Below are 24,627 nucleotides of genomic sequence, written 5' to 3'. Positions count from 1 at the left end.
GTCAGTGTAACATTTTGAATTTTCAGCCAGAGGTTTAACTTTTGGAGATTCTCCATCTTTGATTGACTCCTTACTAACTCAAAGATTTTTGGTAATTACAGCGGTTGTCTGTTCTGCAGTTATTGAAAACCATTCATTGTCTCAGTATGCATTCATTCAGTCACTTTAATCCAACTGTAGTTTGTTTGCCTATAAGTCTGGTTCGTTGGGGGAGATGTGAATGTGTTATCAGCCAAAAAAGCAAATTTTAAAGTTGTTTTCACACCAGGTAGTCTGGGTAGTCCGGGAGATTCGGTACAATTTGGGACCAAAGTTGCAACATTTGTTAAATTGATGTGATTCTCTTGTGTCAAACCAACCAAAGCAAATAAGAAACCTGTTCCCCTCCTCGCCTGTGGGGGCGCTACACCAAGATCCACTGAATGAAAGAACACAAAAACCTCCGAGTGCAACTTCCTTCTTCATGAAATGTAAGCAAAAATGGCGTTTGTAGGATTTCTCTCTTGTCATTGGTAAAAGATCAGCCATTTCTGACTCTAGCACAAGGCTAGCGTCTTAGTTTTTATTTACCCAGAATGCCATGCACTGTAGTCAACTTCCTGCTTTGGAACAGTCTCAGGTTTCTTGTATTCAGATTGAAACCACACTAAGGTTGACTTCAACCAAACCAAGACCGAGGTTTGTTGGCGCACCAGAGTTCACTTTAGAGTTCGATTAGCATTCACACCTCCCAAACAAACCGGACTTTTCTGCGCAGACGGACTGGAGCTGGATTAGAGCGGACTAAACAAGATTTCTCTTTTCTCTCCAGCTAAAGAGAAAAGAAATCCTCCAACTGCTAAAATTAAGTTTTGGTCCCAATCAAACCAAGTCTGCCAGACTCTCAGGTGTGAAAACACCCTTAGACTGGGGAAACTGGTATTTTCCCAGTCTGTATTTGGGTTATGGATTTAATACAAAAGGGTAAAATCGGGACAAAAATCAGCATAAAAAAGTCTTTGTGTAAACTAGACCTTCTTATTTGTTGACTCATTTAGCTTTTTATCACTGTCTACAAAACTGTAACATTTAAATGTTATTTTTGTCCGTAAAGTTTAATCAGTCAAACCGCGTCATTGTAACCTTATTTACTTGTGTGTTATGCAGAATCAGTTCTTTTCGCTCCATCTCCTGGAGCTTTAGAGGAAGGGCTGGAGGTTTAAATCAGGAGCTTTAGAGGAAGGGCTGGAGGTTTAGATCAGGAGCTTTAGAGGAAGGGCTGGAGGTTTAGATCAGGAGCTTTAGAGGAAGAGCTGGAGGTTTAGATCAGCAGCTTTAGGGGAAGGGGCCAGAGAACAGGGGAGGGACATAAAGTCAGGCTGGCAGGAGGAGCGCTGAGTCCAGGGCAGGAGAGCGAAGGCGAAGCTGCTCCCATCATGCTGCGGTTCGTAGCGCTGACCTGCGTCCTCTGCCTGGGAGGAAACCTGGTAACGGGACAGAGGGGTAAACCCATCCTGCTTCATGCTTAATATTCAGTTTGTTGCTTATTGTTTTTAAAACAATAAGTGAATTAAAAGTCAACAAACTTTGACAAAGCTAAATAAATAAGCTAAATCTTCATGTTTTATTTAAAGTGTTGCATTATTATCATGTAAAAATCCGTTGTGATGAAGACTATAGCATGTGGGTATTTCCTGAAAGTTTCAAATTCTCTCAATAATGATCTGGAAATAATTACTGAGGCTCCAGGTTTTGCCCGTTTTTTAAAGAAACAGTGATTTACTCGCGTCTCTTTCTGCTGTGGGATCCAAACCGAGCCGCTGCTGATGAGAGGAACATGTTTCCTGTTCTTCGCTCTCATGAGGGTCCAGCTTTCATCCCGATCATCTGCTGGTCAGGCAGGAGAAACGCTAAACACGGGATGCAACAACCGCTGCACTCATCAAGCAATACCTCTGTCAGCGTTCGCCACAACGCAGCGCATTAAATAAATTAGCTCAATTGAAACGCGGCAATTTTGAAAAAATATTTCTTGATAAGTGTTATCTTGCGCTGGGATGAAGTTTTTTTTTAGGAGTATCTAAATTGTAAAGACTCTTTTGAATCACAATTCACATGATCAACAACCGGATGTTACTTCTGCTGGAGACGATGAAGGAGACAACAGGACGTGGCAGGAGGAGGATTCAAATCATGCGTTTTAATGACTTATTTTGCAATTTCTTATTTCGCAATTGCATTTTTTTTTTAACGTTAGCAGAATATTGAGGCCGAGAGTGAAACCGAGATGCAATATACAAAAAATAACTAACTTATTATATTACATGCACTGTAATTAATTACACTTAATATAAAATAGAATTTTTCAATAAAATGTCACAAAATCCAATTAAGATTATACAAAATAGCATTTACACTTTTCAATTAAACACTTTTTAAGAAGAGTTTCAAATTTGTTCATTGTAATAAATGGTCAGTTTTAATGGTACTGTTTTCAACGTAAAAATCTTCTGTATTTTAATGTTTCACATATTTATTATACCTTTTATTTCACTAAGTGCTACTGTAAGCTACTGGGTTATCAATAAAGAAAAAAAAGGCCTTAGATTTGTTGGCAGTCATAAAAAATATTTTCGGAAACAAAAACATTGCTGCAAACTGAAACATGAACTTTAATGTCTCCTGTTTAGCAGTTTCATTTAGAATAAACCAGGACACATGAAAAACCAGAGTCTTTCTACCACAGAACCACAGCTTGTTCAAACTTTCGGACTCCCACTGCTTTTCATTCCTGCATCTGCGGCTTGGCTGGAAAATGCGATTTCCAGAAAGTCTTCTATCTTCTCCATATCTGGAAAATCATTTTTGGAGCCGGAGACAAAACATTTCAGACTTCAGTGGATGAATGAGCTGTTTAAAAAAAAAAAAAAGAACTGTGGGCTTTAAAATCATGTTTTAAAACCTCTACAGATTGTTAGACCCAGACTAACAAAGTGTCTATTTGAAAAAGAAAAACCGGAAAGTGAACTCAAAATGTTTTCAATTTAAAAATCCTCCGTTGTTTTTAACATTTTGCACATTTCTGGTGACTTTTGTAATCAGTGGAGAATCAAACATTTAAAAAACTTAAGGGATGTAGGCAAACATAATTCAAGGAGAATTTGGGTTTTTTTGTAACTTCTGTCACTTCCTGAAGTATTTTAACCTGGTTGTGATCTGATTGGATGAAAACAATCTGTCATTTTTTTGGTTGGGTGGTTCAGTTACAGTTCGCTGTTTCTTGTGTGTTAACAACGTACTTTGCAGTGTTGGCATTCTTTGGATTCCGTAGAGAGGGGCAGAAACATCGGACGTTAATTTAGCGTGTGAGAGATATAAACGCTCAAAACCGCAAACTGTCTGTTTACATAGGAATATCCACTCACATCAGTTTCACTCATAATCTGACAAACGCCACAAAAATGCAGTTTTCTAAGCAAAGCTGTATAAAAGTGAGAGTTTTAACTATTTCGCCATATTATTACCTTGAATGTTAGCAAACTATTCTGAGAAAACATATTTTCCATTTGTTAAAGGCCAGGCTGATTTGATATAAAGTCCTCCTGATTAGATCCCAGTGAAGTTTGGCTTGAGAAAACGAAGCGTAACAGAAATGTGAAATGTTTGCCCAGAGCTGCTTTGTAAGCCGTTTTGATGTTTGTATAGGACTGAACAGACGCTGCCTGAGAAATTTCAGGCTTACATGACTGAATTCTCAAGCGACCAGAGTTAATCTGTCAAGCAGAGCTTCCTGACTGTTAACACCAGGAGAAACGTACACAGCCGGGACCGCAGAGGCAGTAAATCTGAAAAAAACTGGCCGTTTTCAGATGCTCCTCCATTTGTTAACAGAGAGCCGTGATGTTGACACAGTTGATGCCTCAGAAGGTAAAATCCGCCCTCTCGGGTTCCTGTTTGCTCAGCGGGACGTCAGCCTGTCCAGCCGGCAGAGCCAGAGATATTTCTAGGAACCAAAGATACAAAAAGTCACTTTGTAACGGCAGAGATTTAAAAAAACATGTTTTACTGTCCAATAAATTGAGATTTGGAACAAACTGATGATTAGACTTTTAGTTTCAGTTTTTTGTCTTGATTGTTGATTTAAATTTAGTTTTTTGTATTTCAGATTTATTTTTGTTTAATTGTTGTTTCTATTTTCTTTTTATTATTAACATTTTCTGTTTACTACTTAATTTCTCAGCTTGAAAACTCAAAACTTTGCAAGAAAAAAATATATATATATTTTTTTCCGATCTATGCATTTTAAAAATGCATAGATCGGAAATTTTAACACAATATGCCACAATGATGCACTACACACAGTAAAGTACACTGGATTTGGAGTTTGGTCCTCAAAAAAAAAAAAGATGGATAAAAAATACACAACGAACACCGATACTTCACTAAAATATATATATATATATATATATATATATATATATTTTTTTTTTTTTTTTTTTTTTTTTTTCAGGACATTTCTGAGATTAATCTCAAAACTTCAGTGTTTTGGTAGAAATGTCCTTTTTTCTACCCACAATTACCCCAGTTTGCTGTCATAACTATGTTTAACTGAAGGGATGTTAATTTGTTTGTGGACTCCAGCTGATGTGTTTTCTGTCTGTACCAGATGGAGAAATTATCAGTCAGATTAAAATGACAAACCTCGCTTTGGCCGAGATTAAAGAGCTGCTGAAGCAACAGGTAAACCTCATTCACTGTCCAGAAACTGATTTACTGTTGATGACTGAGGGTGGGTTCATTAACACTGAATTGGTCTGGAGCTAAATTAGGGCCAAAAAGTTTGTTCAAAAGAAAATAATTAAAACTGAAAAAAGTTTTGAAACTGTCAAATAAAATGAAAATAAAATATTTGAAACTGAAAATTATATGAAATGTTCAAAACAACTTTTCAGATTCAAGTGTTGTTTTTTTTCCAGTTTTGAACAAAGTTCAAAGTCTTTTGAACAAACTTTATGGCTCCAAATTAGTTCCGTAGATAAACTGGGTCTGTTGTTTCCATTAAAGGAGCAGCTGATGTTTATTTAATCAGCCGATTCGTTGTTTATTACAGGTCAGAGAAATAGTGTTCCTAAAGAATACAGTCATGGAGTGTGAAGCCTGTGGTGAGTTAGTCAAATTAATTAATAAGGATGTTTATATTAAAATATTCAACTTTCAGATTAGAGTCAACATGTTTGCACATAATTTGATAAATGGAAGAAAGAATGGAAAGAAAAGATGAATGGACGGACAGCTGTTGGTTGGATGTTTGGTTGGTTGGTTACATGTTGGGCTCCCCTCCCACCAGTAATGTTTACATCATGGCGTCTCTCCCAGGAATGGGGGGCATCCAGCCCGTCTCTCCCTGTGAGCCCAACCCCTGCCATCCCGGTGTGAAGTGCTCAGAGTCCCCTGAGGGCCCGCAGTGTGGAGCCTGTCCTGATGGCATGGAGGGCAACGGGACGCGCTGCACGGACGTGGACGAGGTAAAGCTCCTAAAGATTAGGAAAATACATTGTTTTTATTGCTCACTAATGGAGAAGAGGATGGTTGGATTAGGCCTTTACAACATGGCTGGAAAACATGTAAAGATAAAAGTATTCCCTACAGCAGATGTCGATAATTATCGATTTGTTTTCTGTTTCAAATGTCTGAGAAGCTGCCAAACTGGAGGCGTAACATTTTCTGTTATCCAGTTTTCGCTCGACGCCGTTGCTTTTGATTTTTAAGCAGCTATGAGGTGCAGTGGAGAATCCTGAAACTGCTGCTGCACCAGTTACCCAACAGGTGGTTGCTAGGTAACCAAGAGTGAGTGAGTGAGTTAGTTGACCCTGCAGACATATCATCTATGGATATTGATCACATGTCTATTGCAATATACATTGTAATTGATTTATTGCCCAGCCTTTGCATGGACAGTTAAATTGGTGGACAGATTGTCAAACTGATGGACATATGGACAAACGAACGGCTGGATGCCCAAATAGAGGGATGAATGGATGAAGCTCAAAAGAGGTTAAAGTATCAGAATACATGAATATTGAGGAAAGAGACCAAAACCAAGCATCGTCTTATCTTCTTCCTGTGCCTTGAGTGTTGTGCTTCTTTATCTGTGCCGTTTCCAGTGTAAGGTGATGCCGTGCCACATGGGGGTCCGCTGCATCAACACCTCCCCTGGTTTCCGCTGCGGTTCCTGTCCTGCCGGATACACCGGACCTCAGGTCCAGGGGGTTGGACTCGCTTACGCCACAGCCAACAAACAGGTCAGGATCAGCTGAGCCACAGCTTTCATACCCAATTCAGTGAGTTTCTGTACTGTTAAAATATTTTTAAAAGGCGATCCACACACCAACTCTGACAGAAAATCAATAATCAGGTAAATTAGCCACCACTTTGTTCAGATGATCACTTTTTAGTTAAAACTAACCGACTGAATATTGAATTCTTTGTGTGGGAAATGTTTCCATGTTTTTTAGTGTTGTATCCGGATACACTAGTGGAGCTGGTGTTAGTCAGTTGCTATAGCAACCAGTCCGATCTACTGTAGCGTCACAGAGAACAAGAAAAAAAAAGAAAGAATACAAGTAGTTTTGAGTCTTTCTTCAATGGTTTTTAAGCGTCATTTTTCCACGTCTAATTTTCCCTTTGAACTAGTTAATAAAATCTCCAGGTTTCATTTAGTTAACCGAGTCGTTGTACCGCAGCGGCGCGGCTATGAGTGAATCGTGTTTCTGTCCTCCAGCGTTGTTCACATGGGTGAAATTTATGAATGTAAACCATAATTGTCTATGTTTCTGTTTTTCTGCTCAAGGTGTGCAAAGACATAGATGAGTGTGAAGGTTCCAGCAATGGTGGCTGTGTGGAAAACTCTGTCTGTCTGAACACTCCTGTGAGTAGAAATGACATTTCATATCAGTTTCCTGCAAAACATACAAAGTAGATCATTAAATGAGAGGATCTAAGGTTTACTTTAACTCAAACATAGTTTTTGTTATCATTTCTGTATGTCTTATTTCTATTTATTATATTGTTTTAGTGTTATTTTTGTATGCTGCATTTGTTTTAGTGACTATGGATGGAAATTAGAGTCTTGCTAAATCAGCTGTACAAATATTATACGTTCATTGATTTGCATTGTTTCATTCAAATACAATTAAAGCAGTTAAAAAATACTGAAATCTACCGGACTGTCAAGCGTATAAATACCCTTGTTTATTTTTCTCTCAACTCAGTAGATTAATTAAAGGCTATGTATGTTTATTTAGAAGAGATAGTGAAAAGTTACAGCATCCATAGCACTCCATGTCTCACTATCAGGGATGTGAACACGTTTTGTTAAAGCATTTGTTGTCTGGAGGTTTCCATACAGAATTAGTTAGATTTTTGTTTCCTTCTCTGATGAACGGGAAGCCCGTTCAGGAGGACTGGACGCTTTGGTTTTTAAGTTTCTGAATGTGCTTAGGGCTCGTTCAGATGCGGTCCCTGTAAGCCCGGCTATGTTGGGGACCAACGACTCAGCTGTAAGCCTGAGCGGGCCTGTGGGAACGGCCAGCCCAATCCCTGCCACGCCAGCGCCGAGTGCATCGTCCACCGAGAGGGGACAATCGAATGTCAGGTGGCGCAGCCTAGCTTGTACTTTGGATGGCTGATATTTTATGAAACAAGCTCCTAAATAATGTCTAAAATTCACAGTGCGGAGTGGGACGGGCAGGTAACGGATACCTGTGTGGAACGGACACAGACATCGATGGCTTCCCTGACGAGAAGCTGAGCTGTCCTGATCTAACCTGTAACAAGGTGAGTTTCCAAGATCACTACTTTTCAGTAAATATGCCTCCCATATTAGTTTAGTTTAGTGCAAGAAACTGTAACAAGAGTTTGTGTTTGCAGGATAACTGCCTCACCGTGCCAAACTCCGGCCAGGAGGACGCCGACAACGATGGGATTGGAGACGCCTGTGATGACGACGCAGATGGGGATGGGATCCCAAACACACAGGTTCACACACAAGCAGAAACGCCTTCAGGTTTTCCACTGGTTTGGTAAGAAAGAGACTAAATTTTATCGTCTGCAGGATAATTGCAAGCTGGTGCCCAACGTTGATCAGACAAACATTGATGAGGACGACTTTGGAGATGCGTGCGACAACTGCAGAGCGGTGAAAAACAACGACCAGAAAGACACGGATCTGGACACACTTGGTGATGAATGCGATGAAGATATGGACGGAGACGGTAAGAATCTCCACCTCCAATGACAGAAATCTAAAACTTAGAAATGGAAACCGAAATTCGTTTGGGTGACATTTGGAAAGTTACAGATTCAGAAACATAACAGCAATAAAAAAAAGTCATATTCATGTTGCTCATTTATGAAAGTCTGGGCATCAAATTAAATATTTAATTAGAAAGCTAATTAAATATTTAGCTATCTCAAAGATAAATAAGTTTTTGGAACTAAATAGCCAGTGCAATAAATATTTGTGCAACTAAATATTTAACTGGCCAACAAAATATTTAGCTAAAATTTTAATATTTAGCTCTAATCTAAGAGCTAAATATTAATTAAATATTTAATTTTCTAACTAAACATTTAGTTTGGACCTAAATATTCAAATTGGAAAAAAATATTTTGTATCATAAATATCAATGAAAGAGGGTGTACTTTCTTTTCTCAGGACCCTCTCTGTTCCTTGTTGCAGGTGATGGTGTCGGTGAAAAAAAATTTGTTTTTTTTTGTAAATATTTACATAGAAAGCTAACAATTTAGTTCACAGTTAAATGTTTAGTTGAAGATAAATATTTAGCCCCAAGATAAATATTTAGTTTACAAACAAAATATTTTTTTCCAATTTGAATATTTAGGTCCAAACTAAATGTTTAGTTAGAAAATTAAATATTTAATAAGCAAGTTAACTGATATTTAATTTGAAATTGACATTTATTAATGATTAAAAATGGTGAAAATATGGCTTTGAAAAATTACTTCCTGATCCTCAGTCAGGCTAATAACCCAATTTATTGATACTTTTGACTGTGTGACTTTACAAAAAGCACCTAAAAGTCATAAATATTCAGTCAACTTATAATTTCATTTTGTTTCATATTTACTGGTATTATTAAAATTGCCAGGAATCATAAATGTCATGGACAACTGCAAAAGGGTTCCCAATGTTGACCAGAAAGACAGAGATGAAGACAAAGTTGGAGACGCCTGCGACAGCTGTCCCTACGTTCCCAACCCAGACCAGGTGAAAAACGGCTTTTCCTCCATGTTTTCATGACCTGCGTATCAACTGCACTCTAAAATGAAACTCTGCCACTTCTGGAGTGTGTTTCTGTCATGGTTGGGTAGTTATGGGCTCCTACAGGGCCGCAGACAGGTAGATAGCTCACTACTCTTATTAATTATGCAACACACTGTGCTGCATACGCCAGATGTCCAAAAGCATCAACCTGAAAATGCAGTGGAGTGCTGTTCTAACAATGAAACAAAAATGAAACAAAAGGATCTGGGAAAACAGGAAATCCTCAGATTTGGAAAGACTTAGTTGTCCCATTGAACTGACATCAGTACTACAATAAATAAATAAAAGCCTTTTAGTGCCACAGAGCTCTTCTTACCAGCACCACTGTGAACATTTTAGAATAATGTGTGCACACAGCTTCAAATACTACAGCTGGAAACTAGAGACTGAAATCTGGCTGTAGTGATGAACTCTGACCTGAACCTTCAGAGCCGGCTCGAGGTTTCCAATGGACAACATCATCATACTGAGTTGTCTCCCAACAAGCCAAACAGCCTGGTGGGATTCCTTCCAATGGGTTTCCAGAACCCATTGGAAAGTTTCAAACGGCAAATGAAAATCCTTCACCACAGTTTTTCCGAATCCCAAGGTTTTCCTGCTGCAGTCTCAGAAGACATGGTTCTTCTTCCCTCCTGGTACCTGATCAGCAGTTTCAAGAGCCCCAAAGAAAACCAGACCTGTTTGTCCACCAATGGATCATCTGTTGCTGTCACAACAGACCCTTACTAACAACTCATGCCGTGTTTCTCAGATGGACGCAGACAATGACTTGATTGGAGATCCATGTGACACCAACAAGGACAGGTAAGTGACCATCAACCATATAAACTGACAGAGTATTTCAGTGTGAGTTTCAGATTTTTAACTCGTCTCCAGTGATGGCGACGGACACCAAGACTCCCGGGACAACTGCCCCGCCGTCATCAACAGCTCTCAGCTGGACACAGACAAAGACGGAAAGGGGGACGAGTGTGATGACGACGACGATGATGATGGGATCCCTGACCTGCTGCCGCCTGGTCCTGATAACTGCCGTCTGGTGCCCAACCCTCTGCAGGAGGACTTGGATGGTGCGCAAGAAAACTCTGAAATCAATTAGCATCTCACTAGCAAGCTAATAAAGAAGCTACAGTCCCAGAGCTACTATTGGTGTTGGATGAAATGCATCGCTCCGGATTCATCAATCTCATGCACTCACTGCTAAACGTGTTAACAGGGACAATGTTAATGCTGTCAATGGTGGCTATGCTAACTAGCTTGAGCATTCATGACAGGCTATGCTAGCTGCAGCGTAGTATAAAGCAAGGAAGGAGGGACGATAGGGCGAGTCATCACTAAGCCCCACCTCCTGCCTTTGATTGGTTGTTTCTTGGCACTGGGAGAATTCAGAAAAGCTAGATTATTTTCTGATTATCTGTCTTAAATTATGCCGTTACAACATAGGGACAGTTCCAACAAATATGTAAAAAAAATTGTTTTTTTCTAGCAGTTACATACTGCAGCTTCAAGGAAGCTATGCTTGGATTGATGTCCATAAATTTGAGGCAGAGTGGGCCGATATTCCATCACATTGGCGCGGAAGATTGAAAGTTACTGCTGCTGAAAAGAGTTTACATTCTTTTAAGAGCATCACTTTTACATTTTGTATCATAAATATCAATGAAAGAGGGTGTACTTTCTTTTCTCAGGACCCTCTCTGTTCCTTGTTGCAGGTGATGGTGTCGGTGATGTGTGTGAGAAGGATTTTGATAACGACACCATCATCGATCCCATTGATGCCTGTCCTGAAAATGCAGAAGTCACCCTTACCGACTTCAGGGAGTACCAGACGGTCGTTCTGGACCCGGAAGGAGACGCACAGATAGACCCCAACTGGGTGGTGCTGAACCAGGTCAGGGAGCTTTTCAACTACTTTCTTATTTACCAAACGATCTGTGGAGCTAAAATTTATTTTTCTGTGTGCAGGGAAGAGAAATCGTCCAGACTATGAACAGTGACCCTGGCTTGGCTGTTGGTAAGAACAGAAATTATTTGGAAAATCTTTTTTTCCCCAATGAAAGTGGCAAGTAAAGACACCATAAACTTGATGTAATAATTAACTTCAGTGGTGGGCACACTTCCGCTAATCTGCTATTGCGCTACTAGCAAACCTAATGTTTCCATTCCATTTGTTTAGGGGAAGCTAAATTTATGTGTAGCTTCCCCTAAATTTATATTTCTGGATAAAACCTAAAGTGCTATTTTACGTGGTTGTTTTGTGAACTTTAGCTTATGCTAAAGCAATAAGGATTTGGTGCTTTAGCATTCAGTTGTGCTTTAGAGTTAGCACAACTAGCTTTTCAGTTAGCAATGCCCACCGTTGATTTAACATTTCATTTGTATAAAGAGTGCAGGGATGGGTTTGGGTCATTTTGTCTGGAAGATCCTTTTCTAAACATTCTCACAAATGTCTCCAGGCTACACTGCGTTCAGCGGCGTGGATTTTGAAGGGACGTTTCATGTAAACACAGTAACGGACGACGACTACGCCGGGTTTATCTTCGGCTACCAGGACAGCTCCAGCTTCTACGTGGTGATGTGGAAGCAGGTGGAGCAGATCTACTGGCAGGCGAACCCGTTTAGAGCCGTGGCGCAGCAAGGCATCCAGCTCAAGGTACGCAGATCCTGTGCCCTCCATCACCTGGAGAACTTTTCTGATTGAAAGACTAAAATCTCAGCTAGAGAAACTCATCCATGCACTCATCCATGCATTTATCATTAGTCGCATTAATTACTGCAAAAATGTCAGCGAATACACGTTCACCAACTTCTCAAATCACTGAACGGCTTAGATATAGGAGATATACGAGAAAGATATAGGAGCTTGTTTTAAGTAAATCCTTAATATTGATGAAGAAGTTCTAGTTCCACTAGAGGATTATTTCACATATTCTGGCATTTTCCCATGTTACACTCATGTTTTCATTTCAAGATTTTGTGTGAAGAGAATAATTTTTGTTGCTCAAACATTAAATAAACTGTTTGCGGTCAGGCGGTGAAGTCGAGCACAGGGCCGGGTGAGAACCTGAGAAACGCCCTGTGGCACACCGGAGACACCGGAGACCAGGTGAAGCTCCTGTGGAAAGATCCTCGCAACGTGGGCTGGAAGGACAAAACTTCGTATCGCTGGTTCCTGCAGCACCGACCCGCTGATGGCTACATCAGGTACAGGCTGGGCTCAATGTGGGAACGGGAATTTTTCACTGTTTAGATGGTTCTTACATAAAAACAGCAAAATCACAGAGCATATCACCCTCTTCTACGGAGTCCAATCTGAACACCTTTCCGTACGTTTAATGCATTAGAAAATGATTCTTTTGGACCGACATTTCACTCATGGATTCAGTTTTTATTTGTTGAGTTTTGTACCGTCTTTCTTTGATTATTTGCTGATGAGACATTTTAATTTCATGTAAATTCAAGGAAAACAAATCAACCTTTTTTATGTCTCCTGCGTTGTGTGATAAATCTCCACTGAGGTTTTTTTTTACCTCTGCTGTTGCTGCAGAGTCCGTTTCTATGAGGGCCCTCAGATGGTGGCAGACACCGGCGTCATCATAGACGCCACGATGAGAGGAGGCCGGCTCGGCGTCTTCTGCTTCTCCCAGGAGAACATCATCTGGGCCAACCTGCGGTACCGCTGCAACGGTGAGCGGAAACAGGACAGTTTTCCACCTTTTCCATCAGTTTTAGTTCCAAAAACAAAAAAAATCTGACTCACTAAAAGTTCCCTTCAAAATGCTCAAAACCTCTGCAGGGACAGTTGTTCAATAGACAGTTCTCATGTAAAGACAAACTGTTGTGATCTTGTGTAACTGGCAGCCATCTTGGATGCTTTAGAGTGCCAACCTTGGTTCTGATTGGTCAGCTGTGTTTCCGCAGATCATTTTAGGTTTGAAGTTTTTATGGGGGGGTTTCTGTGTGTCTCTAGATAGTTAATATAGTGAATGACGAAAACAACAAACAAACCAAAAGCTCAGGAAAAAACTAGTTCTAGCCTCATTCCTAAGTTATAAACAATAAGTACATTACAACTGTTACTCGATCACAATTTTTGAATACTCTCTGTGTATAACGCTAATTTATACAGGGATATTTACTGCAGTCTTACTGCAGAACTAGCTGAGCTAATGTAGCTTGTCTGCTAGCTAAAACGGACATGTACCCTATAATTCAGTGCCGAGCTGGTTTATAGACACTTAATCAAATCTGGCCGAATCAAATCATCAGAGCCCCTGCATGTTAATGTTTACATAAGGAAATTTATGTTTTACATGCGGAAAACATCGGAGGGCAAAAAGACTTTACCGTCACATGCTATCCGTAGCCGCGCGTCCTAGGTAGAATAATTCCGTTAAGTCAATAAAACCTGGAAATATGTTATTAATTTAGTGCTGCACAGCAAAGGGAAGCCTGTTGAACTCAAACCACCTTTTTCTCGCTCTCTGTATCAGCCAAGCTAGACTCGCTGCGTTTAGCTTCACTTATTTACTGCAAGGCCAGTGCGTTGTCTCTTACTCTGCAGTTTGGAGTCACATTGTCTGGGCTCATGAGCGCCCCCTGCCAGGAGGCCAGAGAACTGCCTGCCTCCCCTCCAATCTGTTCTCTTTATGAAACACACAGCTGCTGACAACAAACGCTGAACATTATGTACTTAAGCTAAATGATGGAAAATCAGAGCATATATTAAATGTTTTTATTGGCGACGTACAGACAGGTCTAGCATGCTCCCATATAATGGCAGCCAGTGCAGTTACACACCTGGACCAACCAGGTGAGGCTCAGCTCCTCCCTGCTGCCTCGCCTGCTTCACTTCAGAGCATTTCAATGGGAAAATGAGAAAATTCAGTGATTTTGAAGAAAAAATAACCAAAGTTGGTTAAACTGAATGAAAAATAAATACTTCATAGTACAAAATACGGGATGAAAATAGCAATATAATTTATCTTATCATTATATTATGCTTCCATGATGGCAGGTGAGGCTCTGGTATACATGTGGTAAACCACTACATGTACTCACTCTATCAGTCACCAGAACCTTGTAATTCACCTAAAGTTCATACGTCCTTCTAAAAAGCCATTAAGACATTGATTGTATCCGGCGAGAAGCTCCTCCATGTTTGCGGACTCTTTGTGTTCAGTGGTGAAGAATAGTAATACGAGATCGGAGGCAGCTTGTCCACATATTTTCCTTCTTCGTCACAAAGGGGTCGATCCCAACAGCAGCCATTTTGTTCATGTATATTTCTCTCACACATTGAACTGGAATGTCCATATAATTTACTTTTGTTGGGCTTGGTGCGATGGGTTTGATCTGCTTTGCACATGTCTACTAAGGTGGCGCAGATCACTTCTGGTTCAGTCCATGCATTTACAGTTAGATCTACTTAACGTCTTGAAATAATCAAAATGATCATCTCACCTTGACCTGACATTGTCTTTTAAATCTTTTCAGACACTCTTCCTGGGGACTTTGACACCTACAGGACCCAGCAGGTCCAGCTGGTGGCCTGAGGACTAATGACAAACATTTTCAGGAAACATCAGTGATAAACAGACAGAACCGGCCTTATGGGATGTGTTCGAATTGTTGAATCCGAAAATAAATCTATCGTAAATGATGCCGTTGGAAAGTCAATACATAAATAATGACTTAAGTAATTTATAAATGTGGAGAAAGTTGCTGCATCATGAAAATGCAATTGTAGTTTGAAATGTATATCAGTAAACATTTATATTAAGATGCATAAGGCTGAAAAATTGACAACAACAAAAAATATGGTTGCTAGCTACCTATGTAAATATTGAGTTATATAGCTGTCTACCTAACTATGTTGAAGCTTTAACACAGTTAGCATAGCCAGTGCCTGAGACAGAGTGATAGCTGTCCATCTGTTTTACCCACAACACTCGATTTCCTTCTTTTGTCCTGTAAGTGATTTGTATGACAAATGCTAACACCAACATACTGCAAGGTGATATGAGGATGTACAAATAAACATTTGACACAATGACAGAAGAGATTCTGGCTCTTATTTAGGCAGCATTCATTTATAAGTGGGAACTTATTGGACCTACAAATTTACTATAACTGGAGGAAGTCTAGACTGGCCTGGTTAAAGAATGGTAAACAATCTTTATCCTTCCAAACACTGTCTTCAGGGTCCCTGGGGAGGTGGTGTACACCCTGGACAGGTCACACATTTAGCCTTATTTTAAATTTTAAACACGTGTGATCTGCAGGCTCTGCTCATTTGCATTGTCACTGCGTCCTCGGAGGACAGCAGCTGGTGCTGTGGCACCGACCGAACCGTATCGAGGCCTTAGTCCTCGATTCCTGGCGACATTTGTTGCATGTCTTCCCTCTTTCTCATCACCGTTTCCTGTCGAACTACTTTAAAATAAAGGCTGATGGAGCCAATAAAACGTTAAAAGAAAAAAAAAAGCTGGTTAGAGTTACAAGATACCTTAAAGACGTCAAAGTTGTCCATGAATGGTTGGATGTAGAAAACCTATACTAATCCTCAAGCTATCTATGTTTATATTTAGCTAGATACCTAGCTAGTCATCCATGTAGTTAACTATGTAGCTATCTAGGCATCTAGCTAGCTATGTATCTAGATAGCTGCTTACACTGAGAGCTAAACAAAAGCTGCTTCTGCCTCTCTATCTTTGTAGTTAATTGTGTAGCTGTCTAGCCAACTATGCAACTTTGTAGCTAGATACATAGATAGCTGTCTATGTCAATAGCTTGACAGCAACATAGATTGAAAGCTATCTTTCTACCTACAGATAGTTATGCAGCTAGCTACATAGACAGTTAAATATTTATACAGCTAGCGAGCTAAACACAGAAACTGTTCATTGTAGCTAGTGTGCTAGCTATTTATGTAACTGTCTGGCTAACTATGTAATTATTTAGGTAGTTACATAGATAGCTATGCTGCTAGCTAGGTAGCAACATAGATTGATAGCTATCTTTCTCGACAAGTAGCTAGCTACATAGATAGCTAGATAAACAGAGAAACTAGCTTGTAGTTAGCTAGTAAGCTAGCTACAAGGCTATTTATCTAGACAGATAGCATGGGACCTTTTTAAACACATCTCATCTACAACTTTATTGATTTATAAATTTGAAAAGGTTACAGTGACTGACAGCTTCAAGTAAAAAACAGATATTTTTTCAGGGTTTTTTGTTCACTGGGTGTCACAGGAAACAGTGGAAACAGTATTTCTATATTTTACCTTAAAGCTGCTGCATGTGCTTGAGAGGAGGATCACAGTATGCACAGGTTTCAGGGTTTTTGTGTCAGCAGACGCATGCAGCCCTTAAAAGTGGGTAAAACCGTCGCCTCAGCGTTTCTGTTTTTTTGCATTTGGGTGGAACAAAGCTCAGAGGTGACTTAGCACTTTTTTACATCAAACTAACAGCATGACATTACAAAAGGCTTTTCAAGGTGGATAGTTTTTGCCTCAGTGATTACAACGTTGTGCACAGTCTGATGCAAAGTTAACGCTAATTTACTGAGCGACTGAGGTGCATATTTCAGGTGATAAATGTGAATACAGAGTGTAATACATTAAAGCTTGGTACTGAAAAGGTCATGATGACAGGGATGAAACATGGGGGCCGGCGGGACCGTCCATCTGTAACCCAAATGAATCTGGTGCTGCTTCTCTTCTGATCCTGACATGAAGGAGTCCCTTTAAAACAAACACCAGCATCTGGCGACGTGGCCCAACATCAACTGCTGTCCTGCAGCCGATGCCGCAAAGGATTAAAGCTTCCCCCCACAACCAACTGGTGATTCCACCCCAAACAGGATGAATGCTGCTTTGTTTCTCTCAGGACAACAACAGGAAGTCACGCTTAAGTCCCGGACTGAGAGTCAGGAAGACGGGGCTGGAGGGTTTCGTCCACGGTGAAGACGGTTTCCTCCGGCCGGCTGGGGTTCAGGCAGCTGGTGTGGTTCAGCGATACGTAACCCACCTCCAGCAGCCGCGGCCGCTCGGCCGGGTCGCTCATCTCATGCATGTTGCTGGTGATGCAGCTGATCTCCATCTTGTTGCGGTTTTCGGATCGAGGCGGGTCAAACACCCAATCTGAAGAGAGATGAAAAAATGGAAGATCAATGGGGGAAACTTCCCAAAACAAAATCTAAATAGGAGACTTGAGAGTCGGCAAAACAAACAGTTAAATATTTGATTTTAAATGTGATATTTTTAATTTCTCTTGGACAAAGGTGGGCAAACGTCCACCAATGTGCTAATAGCAAGCCTATTTTTTATCTAGCAATTTAGTGTTTCTGCTGTCTTTAGAAAGACTATTTACGTTTTTTCTGGATAAATTATAAAGCGCTAACTTACTTGATTATCTTGCAAAATTAATTCTTCTACATCCTCATCCAAGCAGACTTTAGGATTGATAAAATCCTTTAAAATATTTGATAATAATGTAGTTGTTTACAAGTTAGCAGACATTTTAGCGTCAAGGACCCAAACAGCAAACAAAAAACATTTTCAGCACAAAGTTTTGTGGGTTCAGCTTCTGTGGTTCCATCAGAGGCAAAGCGGCATAAAATTGTTTCTGTGAGTGTCGGCCATGATGGAGGTTTTCTAAAGAGAGACGCATCAATCACTGTCCGTCAGACTGGAAGCTGAGATTAACGCCGACAGCTGAGGGTGACAAAAAGACGGACAGCGGGGTCCCTCCGACCCAAACGGATCCGTCTGAAACGGGGAGGATCTGCTCACATACAAGGAAACATAAAGTCAATCAGCAAGATTTTAAAAAAGTTTATTGTTGTGATGATTATCTGATCATCAGACTGATAATAAATGGTTTTTTGCACCAAGCATTGGAGCTTTTCAATAATATATATTATAACTACAGGGCCAGTGTTAGCGGTACCAATACTTTCTGATTTCAGTTTGATTTATCAAATTTCCGACATTTAGATGCTTTTGTACAACGTTGTGTTGGAAAATAAAAACATTTAACGATGAGAATAAAGTTATAACAGGGCAAGAATAAAGTTCTAGTATTATGACAGTAAATTTGTAATTTACAAGAATAAATTTGTATCCATTGGCTCTTTCTGACTGTTTGTATCTGTGAATTTGATCGTTTGCAGATTGTAAAATACTAACAATAAAACTATTCTGATGAAGACCTAAAACTGAATGGAGCAAAAGTTGGTTTTAATGTGATTATTTAACAAAATAAATGTTTTTTTCTTTGCATCCATGAAAAGAGAAAAGCATTTTGTTTTGGTTTGACAGCCTGTGTGTGTTTTTTAACCTTCCTCTGGTGTGAGGAAAAACACAGACGCTCCACATTTACACGTCCACCAAAAGCCCAGGAGCCGAGCAGCTTCTCCTCTGAGTGTTTGTGTGAAATGTAGGTGAGGAAGAAGGAGGACAAGCTCTTAACGCCGAGCAGGGGACGGCAGCGGCGTCTCTGTGGCAAAGCTAAGTGCTGCAGAGCGTGACCCGCGTCAGCTCGTTGTTTTACCTGGCTCACTGGCTTCACCGCCGTCAGCAACGATCGACCGGCCTCCACCTGCGGGCGGCAGAACGGACACGTTTCAGTCGGACAGACCGGCAGCAGAAACTCACCGTCCGAACACTATGGACAGGTGAGGCGGAGGATTCGCTGCACAACCTCAATAAAACCCAACATGACACAACAAAGCCACATTTTCAGCATTTTTGGATTAGAAATCATTTAAAAAGGAAAGTTTTATTAAAACTTCCACCCTATCACTACTAAAGTGAGTCTCTTTAAAGAATCTTTTACTGAAGTGACCATGTTCTGAATATTCAATATTTACAGACAAGGGTTGGTCAATAAGTCAATATTCATATATATTGAGACGTGATCAATATCAACGGATAACACAGCTGACAGAATATTTAACATTCAACATATAAAATATTCAATGAACTCTAATCAACCTCTCACAGGTTAGTCACTTTAATGAGCTCACTCACTCTTTGGTTACCTAGCAACAGACTGCTCAGTAACTGGCGCAGCAGCAGTTTCAGGTTTCGCCTCCGAGCCTCAAAACTGCTTAAAAATAAAAAGAATAGCGTGGAGTCGACTCTGGTCGCCGCATATTGATCTGTTAGCATGACAGCAATGAGAATCAATCACACGATAGATTAAAAGGGTCTCGGTCATTTTCATGATGACAGGAGTCATCACCTCGACTAGTTATCAGAAAACTGCAACATTATTAAATGTAACAACTTCTTATCACAACCAACGTGTTGAGCAAATGCATCAACTTTATAAGAAGGAGTTGATTCTCCAGCAGTGGTCATAATGTTCTGCCTGGACATCCGGAGCTTTTCGGTCCTGATCGGCTCACAAATGAACCACCGAGTCAAACGTTCAACTTAAACCTCATCGGCTCGGCAATCCGTATCAAACACCGCCGCACTAAAAATAGACCATTTCATCGTCTCTCATTCATTATGCATTTCTAACAGGAAGTTCCTTAAAAATACACTAACAGCTCTCTGTTATTGCTGCAGTTTGACAGCGGGGGTCACTCACAAGGTCATCCGCTGCACGTCAGAATCACTCCGGTTCCACTGAGAGGAACCGGAGTTTCCATCTGCATGTTGGATGGAAACGTGAGGCTGCAGGGAGCCAAGAAGCTCCACTCATTAAATTAGGATTAAAAGTGTTAAGAAGATGTTTTTATTCCCTCTGACTCTGGAGAAAAGGAGGTTTAGCTCTGAGAGGCTTTTGGCACAAGCTGCTGAAACTTCACTGAGCATCTCTGTTAATTAGAATATCATCAAATCCTTCTTTTAAGTCCCGTAAAAAAACTAAAATACTGCAGGTTACATGCAGGGTGATTCGTCTGACGTGTTCATTTCAGATGGAGGCTGGAACCTAATGAAAACACAAAGCTTAAGATAATTAGCACCGTTTTTTTATAAAGTTACTGAGGTAAAAATGAACAACAATTTATTTATTTAATTAGTTTAAGAGAAAAAAATGGAGATTCATTCCTAACAATCATCTTATTCATTTATAAATGTCACAGTTTCAAAGTAAATACTTAATTTACTTTGAAATTAAATATTATTTAACTCTAATATTTAATGTTTGGATTCATTCAGCTTGATAACTAAATATAGTAAATATATATTTAGCTTCAAGCTGTTTGATTTAGTTTGGAGCTAAAAACTTCAATTCGAGCTACATATTTACTTAAAAACTAAATATTTAATCAACAAACCAAATATTTAGTTAGCAAGCTAATTATTTCATTCAGTTTTAATATTTAATTGTATTCATTTATTTTTAGTTGCCATCTAAATATTTAGCACACTTGTATTGTTAAGTGAACCTGAATTTCCATCAATCAGATTTAATGGAGTTTCAAAGTGACAAATAAAAATCAGTTTGGTATATTACAGCTGTAATGTTCTAATAAAGTGGTTTGATAAATAAACTAACAGAAATGTCCAGGATGTTGGGATGATTCACATGTGCATCTCATGTGAATCATCATGTCGCTTTGCGCTGCGGGGACTCCATGTCCTCAGCGCGCGCCGGTCACCGGTCAGAGGTCACCTACCAACAAAGTCGTTCACCACATCCTTGACCAGATGGCCGACTATCGCGTACGCCACCGCCACCACCACCAGCGCGGCCATCAGCAGGTAGAGCACCGCCCTGGGCAGCGGGATGGAGTCCCGGTTCGGCGTCCGGTAGTCGGTCAGCAGCAGGTCGTTCTCCGAGGAGGAGAACTGGAGGATGTGCTCCATCCCGGAGGTCTGGTTGGAGTTTGGCGGCGGGTTGCTGATGGCCCGGTCCGGCTGCAGAGACGTCACCACCGCGGCGGTCACCGCCTCCGGTTCGTCCAGGTTCACCAAGCCGCTGGTTTTATTCACCAGAGGCAAAATCTTGGACAGGAAGTAGCTCCAGTCCTTTATGGCACTGGCGTTGCATAAAAACATGTTGTCCTCCATGAGGGTCGATGAGGAAATCCACTGCACCCAACAGCGCGAACAGGCGGAGGGTTCGGTTCTGGTGACCCAACTGGTCCGAGCAGGAGACGGAACCGAGTCGGAAATGCGCCTGCAAAACGTTTTCCTACTTTCTGTGACTGCGCGTGATGCGGCGGGGAGCGCGCCGCTTTTACGCACAGACGGTTTCATCTCCAAAAATGAAACCAGAGCAGAAAAGATGAGAAAAGAGAAACGAGACGAGACAGAAACTCCGAGGAGAGTCTGGGAAACATCGTCATGAACGTTTCTGCAGAAAAGTTCAAGTTTCAGGTTAATGACAAATATTTAAAATATGGTGAATTTCAAAATGGAAAAGATTTACTAGAAAAAATCCGAACATTTGAGATCAACCTCAGAAACATTCAAGAAAAAACTTGAAATCTATTAAGGGTCAAAAACTTCTAGAAAAATAAAACAAATTGTGAATTTAATTTGAGAATTTTTCTAGAAATAAAATATAAATTTCTGACATGGAAAAGAAAAAAAAATGCAAATTTTGAATTTAATCCGGGAAAAATTCAATCAAATAAATAAATAAATCTCAGTTTCCAAAGTTTAAAGTTTGCCAGAAAAAAAACATTTTTAAATTACATTCAAAAAAATATTTTGAAAAAAAAGTTAAGTTTCAAAACTCGAAAAGTTGCAAGAAAAAAAAGAAAATTTCTGAGTTTGAAAAGTGGAAAATTTGCTAAAAGAAACAAAAAATTTGAGGTCAACTGATGTTTCAAGCTTTAGCTTTTTATCTGAATGACTATGACCAACCTGGCAATCTGTACATTTTGACCACATTTTTTTCTTCCACTCAACTTTTTGGGATGCAGCACTAAGTGAACTGTTTTGTTTTAGCAGCAATTACACATAGCAAACGGGGATTGGATATTAATTCCATCTTGTCCTCCGTCCTGACCTCTGTCCTGACCTCTGTCCTGACCTCCGTCCTGACCTCTGTCCTCAGGTCGTCTATCTGTTTGACCCTCAGGTTGAATCTTAATCCTCAGAAACCCAAAACTCAGAAGCTCCTCAATCTGTGACCTTTTGACCTTTTTCATGACATTTCACTGACTCATATCAATGTGGCCCATAGGAGGCGCCACCTGCAGTTCCACGGACAGAAACTGATAGCAATAATTTGTGTTATTTAGTTTTTCAGAGGGAAAAACTAACGACTTAGTGAGCATGCTAAATATTCAGCTGCATGCTAAGTGCTGAGTTTGAAGTTACATATTTAGAAAGTAAACTAGATATTTAGTTTTTGGACCCAGTAGATATTTACTTTTTGGACCCGGTAGATATTTACTTTTTGGACCCGGTAGATATTTAGTTTTTGGACCCAGTAGATATTTAGTTTTTGGACCCGGTAGATATTTAGTTTTTTGGACCCAGTAGATATTTAGTTTTTTGGACCCAGTAGATATTTAGTTTTTTGGACCCAGTAGATATTTAGTTTTTGGACCCAGTAGATATTTAGTTTTTGGACCCGGTAGATATTTAGTTTTTTGGACCCAGTAGATATTTAGTTTTTGGACCCAGTAGATATTTAGTTTTTGGACCCGGTAGAGATATTTAGTTTTTGGACCCGGTAGATATTTACTTTTTTGACCCAGTAGATATTTAGTTTTTGGACCCAGTAGATATTTAGTTTTTTGGACCCAGTAGATATTTAGTTTTTTGGACCCAGTAGATATTTAGTTTTTGGACCCAGTAGATATTTAGTTTTTGGACCCAGTAGATATTTAGTTTTTGGACCCAGTAGATATTTAGTTTTTGGACCCGGTAGATATTAGTTTTTGGACCCGGTAGATATTTAGTTTTTGGACCCAGTAGATATTTAGTTTTTGGACCCGGTAGATATTTAGTTTTTTGGACCCAGTAGATATTTAGTTTTTGGACCCGGTAGATATTTAGTTTTTGGACCCAGTAGATATTTACTTTTTTGACCCAGTAGATATTTAGTTTTTGGACCCAGTAGATATTTAGTTTTTTGGACCCAGTAGATATTTAGTTTTTTGGACCCAGTAGATATTTAGTTTTTTGGACCCAGTAGATATTTAGTTTTTTGGACCCAGTAGATATTTAGTTTTTTGGACCCAGTAGATATTTACTTTTTGGACCCAGTAGATATTTACTTTTTGGACCCAGTAGATATTTAGTTTTTGGACCCAGTAGATATTTAGTTTTTGGACGGTTCCTATGGTCCGTTTTCCGCTGCCTGGTTGCTCTGCAGGTAAATGGGTCGTTATCGATTTTCCTCCAAACAATGAAATCGGCTCTGGAGGTTTTGGGATCCTGCAGATCAGAGATAATGAAGCAGAAACTTCCTGTATCGATGTCGGATCCGCTAAAGCAGAAACTAATCAGATGAAACTAATCAGATGAAACTAATCAGATGAAACTAATCAGATGAAACTAATCAGATGAAACTAATCAGATGAAACTAGCGGTGCTCTCAGTTTGGTCTCTGCTGCTGCAGATATTTGTGACAGATTGTTTGTAAAATGTTCAGGATATTCGTCACGTCAAAGAGGAAGTTGCTCATCATGATTTCCTGACATTTTGACAGGTATCAGTTATCAGTGATCCGTCTTATTTACTGCAGTTGGATACATTTTTGGTCGCATCCTGATTCTGACGGCTGATCTGAGCGACAGGTGACACTAAATCTGGATTTAACCCCCCGATCCTGTGGTACCGGCAGCAGAACCGTCCGCAGCTTTAATCACATCAGACGGATCAGATGGAGATTAATTTATAAAATGGACTCCGCTTTTACGTTCTGATCTTAATATCTACAATGGAAACAAGGGAAAGCAGTGGATATATTTAGTGGAGCCATTTGTGATGTTTTCTGAGCGTTGTGACCAGAACATCTCGTGTTTTAACTCCACTAGAAAGGATTTAAAAAAAAGAATCAAACATGGAGCCTAAAACCAGGTACTTCCTGTTGGGGAGTGACCTCCGTTTCTATGCAACAGCAATGGGTGGGGAGGGGCTAAAATCCTATTCATAGTTTTCCAGACAATAGAAACACAGAAAACAAAATTACTAAAGTTTTCTTGTGCTGTTGTAACCAGTAAACAATCCCCCTTCAGTTCAGCCACTTTAGTGTTTGGATCTCAATTATAAAATAACTTGCAATTAAGTTTCATCATCATAAGGATCAGGGCTGCTGCTGCTGTCCAGGGAGTTTTTATCAACTGCAATCATTGCAGGAGCTTTAAAATACAGAGGAGA

The 24,627-nt window shown here is 39.9% G+C and overlaps 2 protein-coding genes and 1 long non-coding RNA gene across 3 annotated transcripts; 1 reads left to right on the top strand and 2 right to left on the bottom strand.

Moving 5' to 3' along the window:
* The first annotated feature begins 20 nt into the window (after window positions 1-20).
* comp (cartilage oligomeric matrix protein) lies at window positions 21-15,403 on the top strand. The gene is made up of 19 exons (XM_055055121.1): window positions 21-1,482; window positions 4,646-4,719; window positions 5,090-5,141; window positions 5,356-5,504; window positions 6,144-6,281; window positions 6,830-6,907; window positions 7,481-7,633; window positions 7,711-7,815; window positions 7,909-8,016; window positions 8,093-8,252; window positions 9,150-9,268; window positions 10,077-10,129; window positions 10,202-10,395; window positions 11,038-11,216; window positions 11,291-11,339; window positions 11,782-11,978; window positions 12,357-12,529; window positions 12,873-13,012; window positions 14,822-15,403. Exons 1-19 carry the CDS (start codon window positions 1,416-1,418, stop codon window positions 14,878-14,880), a joined length of 2,247 nt encoding a protein of 748 aa, XP_054911096.1. The 5' UTR covers window positions 21-1,415; the 3' UTR covers window positions 14,881-15,403.
* LOC129376073 (uncharacterized) lies at window positions 2,311-13,873 on the bottom strand. The gene is made up of 3 exons (XR_008607709.1): window positions 13,796-13,873; window positions 12,856-13,004; window positions 2,311-2,830 (listed from the first exon to the last, which is right to left on the bottom strand). It is a non-coding gene; the product is annotated as an uncharacterized LOC129376073 (long non-coding RNA).
* Window positions 15,404-16,476: 1,073 nt separating the features above from the next.
* On the bottom strand, window positions 16,477-21,432 carry LOC129375957 (uncharacterized). The gene is made up of 3 exons (XM_055055354.1): window positions 20,964-21,432; window positions 18,881-18,928; window positions 16,477-17,469 (listed from the first exon to the last, which is right to left on the bottom strand). Exons 1-3 carry the CDS (start codon window positions 21,355-21,357, stop codon window positions 17,237-17,239), a joined length of 675 nt encoding a protein of 224 aa, XP_054911329.1. The 5' UTR covers window positions 21,358-21,432; the 3' UTR covers window positions 16,477-17,236.
* Between the last annotated feature and the right edge of the window lie 3,195 nt (window positions 21,433-24,627).

This window comes from Poeciliopsis prolifica, unplaced genomic scaffold (genome assembly GCF_027474105.1).
Source record: "Poeciliopsis prolifica strain line A6 unplaced genomic scaffold, Auburn_PproV2 SCAFFOLD002, whole genome shotgun sequence".
Classification (NCBI taxonomy): Eukaryota; Metazoa; Chordata; class Actinopteri; order Cyprinodontiformes; family Poeciliidae; genus Poeciliopsis; species Poeciliopsis prolifica.
Note: the sequence above shows the minus strand (reverse complement) of the source record. Positions and strands in the feature narration are given on the sequence as shown.

Bases quoted from the DNA above. Each gene is read 5' to 3' on its own strand.
- comp (XM_055055121.1), top strand. From the start codon at position 1,416: ATGCTGCGGTTCGTAGCGCTGACCTGCGTCCTCTGCCTGGGAGGAAAC. The intron at 4,720-5,089 runs GTAAACCTCATT...TGTTTATTACAG, and splicing joins AAGAGCTGCTGAAGCAACAG to GTCAGAGAAATAGTGTTCCT. The intron at 8,017-8,092 runs GTTCACACACAA...TATCGTCTGCAG, and splicing joins ATGGGATCCCAAACACACAG to GATAATTGCAAGCTGGTGCC.
- LOC129375957 (XM_055055354.1), bottom strand. From the start codon at position 21,357: ATGGAGGACAACATGTTTTTATGCAACGCCAGTGCCATAAAGGACTGG. The intron at 18,929-20,963 runs GTAGGTGACCTC...TGCCGCCCGCAG, and splicing joins TGTGGTGAACGACTTTGTTG to GTGGAGGCCGGTCGATCGTT. The intron at 17,470-18,880 runs GTAAAACAACGA...ATCTCTCTTCAG, and splicing joins CGGTGAAGCCAGTGAGCCAG to ATTGGGTGTTTGACCCGCCT.